General features: G+C 30.5%; 2 protein-coding genes across 2 annotated transcripts; both read left to right on the top strand.

Annotated features, from left to right (window-relative positions):
• The first annotated feature begins 2568 nt into the window (after nucleotides 1-2568).
• On the top strand, nucleotides 2569-3822 carry LOC105126275 (F-box protein At5g07610-like). The gene has a single exon (XM_011027094.1). The coding sequence runs from the start codon at nucleotides 2569-2571 to the stop codon at nucleotides 3820-3822; it is 1254 nt and encodes a 417-aa protein (XP_011025396.1).
• Nucleotides 3823-4560: 738 nt separating this feature from the next.
• Nucleotides 4561-4908, top strand: LOC105126274 (uncharacterized). Its single transcript, XM_011027092.1, has one exon. It carries the CDS (start codon nucleotides 4561-4563, stop codon nucleotides 4906-4908), a length of 348 nt encoding a protein of 115 aa, XP_011025394.1.
• The last annotated feature ends 3462 nt before the right edge of the window (nucleotides 4909-8370 follow it).

The raw sequence follows: 8370 nt of genomic DNA, 5'->3' as shown, positions 1-8370 counted from the left end.
TCTGGTTATATTAGTTGTTTATGTTTTTATATTATATTTGCTTAAATTCATGCATTTTACTGTTTAATTCATCTTTACATGTTTAGTTAACCAACAATGAAATGCGGGACGAAATGCCATATGGTAGAACTCCTACGACAGAATTTCAGCATATGATTCGATTGAAGAGATTGAGTGAGTGGCTTTTTATTATTTGAATAAGTACGTATCTTTATTGTTATGTACATAAAGATAAAGATAAAAGATAGTGTTGGATTATTATTTTAAAATAGAAAAAAATGAAATAATAAAAATAAAAAGATATTTGATTAAAAAGATAAAATTAAAGATATAGATATAAAAATAAATTTGTTGTTTTAAACCATTTTAGAGTAAATTTTTATATTTTTAAAACAAGTGATGCAAAAAAAATATCTTAAGAGATAATATTTTTTATTTTTAAAATATCATTGCAAAAAAAATTTAATTTTAAAATTATCCAACTAAAATATGTAAGGATAAAAATAATTATTATTATATTTTTAAAATCTAATTCGGGGACAATTCAAAATAAAATAGAGGTCATTAGTCGAGGTTCAAGTCATGAGTCAGGTTAACTAGAGTTGGCATAAAAATAAAAATGATTATCGTTATAGTTTTGATTTAAGACAAAGCCTGTGTCACGAATGAAGTTAATTGTTAATTCAAGTCAATGTAATTATAAAAATAATAATTATTATAATTTTAAAACTCGATTTAGAGGTTCATTTATAATAATATCCTTGTCATATGACAAGAGGGTTAACATAAAATAAAAATAGTTATTATTAAAGTTTTAAAAATTATTATTATTATTATAATTTTAAAATTTGATTTGAGAATTGATTTGGATAAACTTAAATTATGAGTTAAGATAATTAATATAAATTAATCTAAGTTAATATATAAATATAAATAATTATTATTATAATTTTAAAATTATTTTTATCATAATTAATCAAAAAGATAAATGCAGCTACAGTCCTGTAGCCAGGGCTCTCAGGTATGCTTTAGGAGAGCAGTTCAAGGATTTGCTGGTGATGATCCTATGTTTAGTTAGCTAAAAAAATTCACTAAGATCAGTGAAGATCCTTCCTCATCTTAAGATCAGTTGTAAACCATACTTATAAAACACGATTCGGGGCAAAGTTTATCTCACAAGTTTGGAGAATTTTGTTTTATCCTGGGTCATCTAAGCTAATCCATTTTTATAATTATGGTTTTTGACCCGATCAATGCCTTTATTTTTTCTTAACCTAGATCAGTCTAGGGTCTGAGTTTATAACTAGGGTGTAAACACTCGGAATGGCCATTTATCACTTCCCATTTATTTGTATCAAACAATGTATCTCTGATCACCATATACCTTTGTTATTCAAATAAAAGGCTCAGATTGTTCACTTGCTTGTTTTGAAATCAAAATGAACCATGATGAGGGTCTTATGCTTTTTCCCTCCTCAATCTTCATATCTCCTAGAACAAACAACTCTGGGACTCCCTCTCATCTCTTGCCATAAAAATCCAGTGCACAATCCATACCAAGGCAGTACGTGTCTGGCGTCGAAATTGGAATTAAAGCAGCAGAAGTTTTGCATTTTGCATTGTCAAATTAGGCCCGGCCAGGGCCTAAGGTACTGTTACTTGTTTAGAAAAGTTAACTTGGTAAAATTGAAGTGAATTAACAAGTAAACTCACAACTTGATATGTCTGAAAGTGAAATTTAATTGGATCAACTTAGGGTTATTTTTTTTAAAAAAAATATTGTTTAGTTTTTTTTTGTTAATTTTTTTTTTATATGATATGATATGATATGATATTCTTTTGTAATAAATCTAAATTAACTCGCTGATTCGATTTAATTATCTACCTTCAACTTAATTAAACCTCGAGCTGCTTTGATATCTGTTGATAGTTGAAAGTCTTTTAGTAAAAACAAAAATATCCAATTCAACAATCACAAAAACATTGAGTGTCATTCAAAATGCAAAAAACGAGAAACAATATTAATTTCAATATCAAATATTAAATTAAAAGGCCAAAAAATTAGAAACAATGTTAATTTGATGACATGCTCACCTGGAACCGAGGAATGGTCTGGTTTTATTTCAAACCTAATTTCTTTTTTAAAAAAAACCTGAAACGACATGATTTTTTAATTTTTTTAAATTCAAAGTAAAATAAATTTTGAACTGATCCAATTAATTTATAACCGATCGTTGGGTCAGGTCAGACCCGGGCTTGGTTAAATGACAATCTAATTTTCTGAAACAATAATAGCAAATAAGATGCGAAGGTCCAAGACCATATCATGTTCAGAATTTGACATCTAAGTTTCTATGATTCTTGTATATCTATGAGATGGAATTCTAGAAAATGCCACCAAGTTTTTTTGTAAGGTTATTGCTCTAGGCGATTAGAACAATAATTAAAACTCCAAAGTAATCTGATCTTCTTTCTTGAAGTAATCTGCCGTCCATTTTGTTACTTCAAGACTTAACCCTTTAAAAAGAGAGATTTGCTTATGATAATTGCAACCAAATCACAGGATCAATGGCTTCCATCATGACCTTGCCAACGCAGAAGCATTTATCATCTATTGATGCTGTCTTTGGCAATGATGACCTTGTCACTGAGATTCTACTGCGTGTGCCTGCAAAAGCGGTCCTGCAACTCAAGTTAGTTTCCAAGAAATGGCTTTCTATAATCTCCCCCACGAGTTTTGCTATCCTCCATACCCGCCGCAATCCTCATGCCGTCTCTGCTCTTCTTCTCAATTTTTCCTCATTTTTCAAGGAACCATCTAAGCACAAATATGTTTCTCTTGATGGGAAATCATTAGTCTACTTGTCCTATGATTTTCTTGATTTTGACCCCAACAACCGAGGGTGTTTCAGTACATATGTTTCTCAGTCATGTAATGGCTTGCTTCTGTGTCCTAAATGGAGATGGTGTTCAACAGAGAGGTCTCAACCAACAGATTATATATTCAATCCTACCACAAGACAATTCGCATTGCTGCCACTACCACCTAACGATGGAAAATATTTTACTCGGATTCAGTTGGTGTTTGATCCTTTGGAATCGCCTCGTTATCGGGTTGTTTGCATTCAGTTCTTTAATTCAGAGCTTAAAATTTATGTGTACTCATCTGAGACCAAGGGTTGGAAGCTTTCTGTGAAGCTTGAAAATTTTAATCTTTTATCTGTCAACTTTACTGATGGTGTCTCTTGGAATGGTGCTGTTCATTGGATGAGTCCTATGGGGAATGGTTTAAGTTTCTTGCTTGATATGGAATGCCTTCAGACAATTCCAAGGCCCCCACTTCCTGAGAAGTGGCAGGATAAAAATTTCAGGTACTTCGGGGAGTCTGGCGGGCAATTGCATTTTATTGGGATTCTAGCAGGAAACCAAAAACCTGATGATTTGAACATGGGTATTGTCTCCCCTGATATGTCTCATGACCAAAGTACTGATCAATCCATAGTAGTTTATTCCATGGAGAGAGGCTGCTCAAAATGGTTTGCTAAGTACTGTCTCCATATGAATGCCATTGTAATGGCATACCCTGAGATAACAGGAGATAAAGATCCTACAGCCTCACCATTTTCGACCGAGAAATGGTTTGATTTACTGTCGTTTATCGAGGGGAACGATGAAGAAGGGGCATTGCTGGTGCTGAGAATCTCTGGTGAGATCATATCTTACAGCTTCAAGAACAACATATTGAAGAAGATTTTGAGTTTTCCCCTTAAGCATGCTACCTGCTATGCTTTCAACTACACTGAGACATTATCTTGTGTTTAATGGTGAATATGTTTGTTGTTGTCCCACATCTTTTGATATCCTTTGCAGCTTCAGTAATGTAGAATTCAGGAAATTAAATGCATGTGTTTTCTTGCTATCATTTTGACACTCAGAAGCAGCAAAAACATGCTTTTACTGCTTTTGATTCTGTCAGCCTGCATTCCCAAAAGGTGTCTAAACCTTTGATATTGCTTCCATGCTTTTCACGCTTTCAATGGTTGTGACTTGTGAGCATATATTGTATATATAACTATAGTTGTTAGACCCATTTCGGAACCTAATCTCAAAAACTATTTGTCACTAAGACAATTCATACATTATTTTTATTAAAATAAAATTAATCTACTTTTTTCTAAATAAATTCTTAGAGTTGACCAAGCAGATTTAAACCGAGTTTAGCTAGGTCAATCGAGTTTCAGATGAACCCAATGTAAGCTTCACGTGCCGCTAATACATGCCTTCACAAGGGAGAGTCAAGATTTTGGGTTCTAGATTTTGTGAAATTTTACTTACCCCTGTAAGAAATTAGAGTATATATAGGACAAGAGTCAGAAATGCAAATAGTTTTCACCACTAAAAATTAAATCAGCAGTGGATAGTGAGACCCCCACAACAAACATAAAAGGACGAGAGGATCTATGCATTATATTCTGGCACTCACCATTCACTCCTCAAACCTGACTGTTTTGGCTAGGACTTCAAGCAAGGATCATTCATTAAAGATCTGTTCTTCTACTCATGGCTTCAGCTCCAAGGCCAAGACCTACAAATTTCACACTCTCAGAGCAATGGGTCCTAATGGCAGCTACAATATTCGTCTGTGGATTCTTGGGTTATGTAGTTTATGATGCAGTAATGGCCACAGCTTCCGAGATGCTACAAAGGTTACTGGTCATTTCTCCTTTGATTCTGATCATTTCAGTACACTGGCTCTCTTCAGGCAGCCAGTTTAGCATTCCTATTCCAGGGTCTGAGCCTGGTGCGATCCATAGAGCTGGAGGCTCGCCTTGGGGTGTAGCTTTTGTGTTGCTGCTTCTTTTCTTTCTCATATCTTATCAACCTTCCTTGCTCGGCCTTGTCTTCTAGTTCTACAATCGTGTCCAAGCATAGTTAAGAATGCTTTGATCTGGGTGCAGTGTTCATGTAAGTTAGCTTCAACTAAATTGTGGTATAATCTTGTCTAGTTGGTATTAATCTGTGGTTTAATGAAGTGCTCTCTTGTTAATTATGTTCACACTACCATAGCAGGAATATAATGAGCTTTCCTTGTTTAGCTGCCAATTTCATGTGAGTCTGCTGCCTGGAATTTTTTTGAGCATGTTGTGAGGAAACTAATACTGAAGGAGTTTTCCATTAAAAAAATTGTTAGTATTTTCTTCAGATTTGTAACGCGTTGAGCCTCTCTTGAGGTTTAGAATATTACAAGATCATTGTAAGTTGATCCGGTCAAATTTTTCTTGGTGTTGCTAATGTTTTTATTAAAAAAAAAACATTAAATTATGTGAAGGTTAACTTAACGTAAATTATCTAAGTTTATAAATAAAAAATAATTTATCAAACTTGTAAAAATATAGTTTGATTAAAAAAATTTAAAATAATTTTTTTAAAATATTAAAATAATAATATATTATATTGACTTGGATTAATTCATTATAATATATCAAATATTTAAGTTACGAGATTATAATAATTTTATAGAAAAAAATTAAAATAAATTATAAATATAATTTGTAATTAAATCAATGCTTAATAATGAAATTAAAAAAAATTAATTAAAAATTTTTAAAAATAATTTGAGTTAATTAGTCAAAAGTACAATTCAATTTATAAATCTAAAATAATTTGATGGAAAGAAAATTAATTAAAAAATAATCTGAATGAAGTTATCAAATACAGTGCAGATCATATGAATTCAAATAAATTTATAGAAAGAAAATCTTGCAACTCCCGGTCAGAACTTTCACAACCACCAGATTTTAATGCTTTAATAGGAGATGATAAAATGAAAGAGAAGTGTACATGTCCTTCGAACCACAAGAATGGAATATTTTTTTGACCTCCTGGGGCCTCTCTCTGTCTCTCCCTCTATAAGTCTTTCCTCTTGCCTTATTTGTTGTTCATATATATATATATATATAACAAAAACATGTAGTAAATTTGTTTTTGAATGAATTTATATAATTTTAAAATGAGAAAAACAGGGGACATGTTTCTTTTGTGCTTGCTGTTTCTATTTTTTTGTATCTCATTACAAATCTACTTTACTATAAATTTGATACATGGGCTTGTTATTTCACTTTGTTTTAGTCGAAATGCTAGCCTACGGTATGATATTGGACTCTGCCTAGTTTCTCTATCTCATATTATTTGAGGTAGACTATGGATTTGATTGTGTAAATAACTTGAAGTAAGTTGAAGTACTACTTCATCTTTTTGAGTGTGACCACCCTTTACAGAGCTCACAGAGGAACCAATAATTCATTTCTAAAAAAGAGTGCCTATAAAGAGTAATGGTGGAGAGGACCACCTAGTCGTACAATAAAAATTATATAAATACTGGAGGAGGAGGGTGTAATTTAATTATTTAGGGCTTGAGTGTGATATTTTATACCCGAAGGGAGTGTTCGGATCCAAGATCTTATTAATAATATTAATTGCTAATATGTGTTTTGGAGTTTTTGGATTGTAAAAAATAAAATCATGAAAAAAATTGAAATAAAAGTTTTGGAAATGGATGGATTGAGAAGTCTAAAATAGATAATATATAGTATATGTTACATTGGATTTACTTTTTAAATATTATTAATTTAAATTTTATAAATTTCAGGGTTACTAAAAATTTATATGCTCACTAATTTTAAAACTCATGAAATTAATTAAAATATATATAAGTTGTTTAAAATATCTATATTAATTAAAAAAAATCATACCTGCTGACCTTTTTATCAACCCAAATAATACAAGAATTAAGATCTTAAGCACCTGTAAAAAAGTAGATGTTTATTCAGAGTGTTTGAATTATCTATCACATGTACCAATTTCCTAATCTAAACTTTACGTTTCAAAATAGAAAATCCAGAAAAAATCGGTGCTCTTTTTTTTTTTCCTGTTTTGAAGTGACAAATTTACTTTAAAATTATTGAAAGAATAAATTTATTTTTATTTTTTTATCCCTGTTCCTCCTATTAATAAAATTTATATCCTTAATGTATTTTTATTATTATTATCTTGTGATGCTAACCAAATAAGTCTTAAAAAAAAAAAATCTAATTCAGTTACTATAATTTCAAAGAACATTTGCATGGTTCCTACCGAATATAAGGGTTAGGTGGAGGCGAAAATCCACACGAACCTTTTAGAGAATCCCAAACTCACCCCTGTATTTTGGTCAATTTGGTGAACGAGCTCCTATTAAAAAAAAATCATTAAAGATAGAAAAACTTATAAAAAAATCAGTTACTATAGTATGTTTGTTCCATGAGTTACTCAACACCAATAATTTCCCGACAACGAAGAGCTTGCTCACTGGTAACCATTATTTTAAAACTTGAAGCTGATTTATTCATGTTTGGATTGGATTGGATTGATTTGAATTGAAAAAAAAAAAAAAGTAAAAAAGTTAATTGGCTTGATAAAAAAACTTAGATCAACTCGGTTAAAACACAACTATTAATTTTTTAATTTTTTTTGAAGTTTATTTATTAGAGTTATCCGTGATATAAGCTTTCTTCTAGATAAATTCTGAATGAAATTTTAAAACAATGACTTTGTTCACTTAAAGAGCTTATGTTTAGAGTTATGGTGGTGTAACTCTAATGTATTTTAAAGTTCCATCATTCTTCAATGATGAATATTTGGGGTTATTATTATTCATTTCATTTATACTTCTTAAAGTATATTGATGATTATTAGTTGAGTGTCATGAATAATATCTTACTTTGCATATAAATTAGCATTAATGATTATGGAGGGGATAAAAATAAAAAAATTTAGTGAACAATCATGGATGGATGTAATTCTAAAAAAGAAAAAAAAATGTATGTGAATGGTCTACCAAAAATCAGATCGGAAAGCAACTTGAGAAAATGATATGCTCCTTAAAATAAAAAATAAAATTAAAAATTATCAGTGACAGTCACACAATATTGTTCCTTCTCTTTTCTTCTTTTGAGATACCATAATATGAATATATATCAATTGAGTTATGGATTTCTTTAACTATAGTTTTTTATTTTTTTCAACTGTCGTAAGATATGACAAATTGGAAGGTAAGATTAGATCACTAGGCATCTAAAATATAGAGATATTCAGTAATTTAGGAGAGAGTAAGATCTGCTTTGGAATGTTCTCCCAAGTTAAAGCACTATTTATATTATATAAAATGCAAGATTCGAATATTAATATCATTTAATATACACATCAAGATCTTGAAAACCACTATCAAATTACTAAAAGAAAAAGGTAGTACTAGTTTATATATGTATGGTTTGATTATGATTTCAAGATAAAAAAAGAAAAGTACAGTCGGAATAAATAAAATATATCCCC

The sequence above is a fragment of the Populus euphratica genome, unplaced genomic scaffold (genome assembly GCF_000495115.2).
Source record: "Populus euphratica unplaced genomic scaffold, PopEup_1.0 scaffold75.1, whole genome shotgun sequence".
Lineage (NCBI taxonomy): Eukaryota > Viridiplantae > Streptophyta > Magnoliopsida > Malpighiales > Salicaceae > Populus > Populus euphratica.
Note: the sequence above shows the minus strand (reverse complement) of the source record. Positions and strands in the feature narration are given on the sequence as shown.

Bases quoted from the DNA above. Each gene is read 5' to 3' on its own strand.
- LOC105126275 (XM_011027094.1), top strand. From the start codon at position 2,569: ATGGCTTCCATCATGACCTTGCCAACGCAGAAGCATTTATCATCTATT.
- LOC105126274 (XM_011027092.1), top strand. From the start codon at position 4,561: ATGGCTTCAGCTCCAAGGCCAAGACCTACAAATTTCACACTCTCAGAG.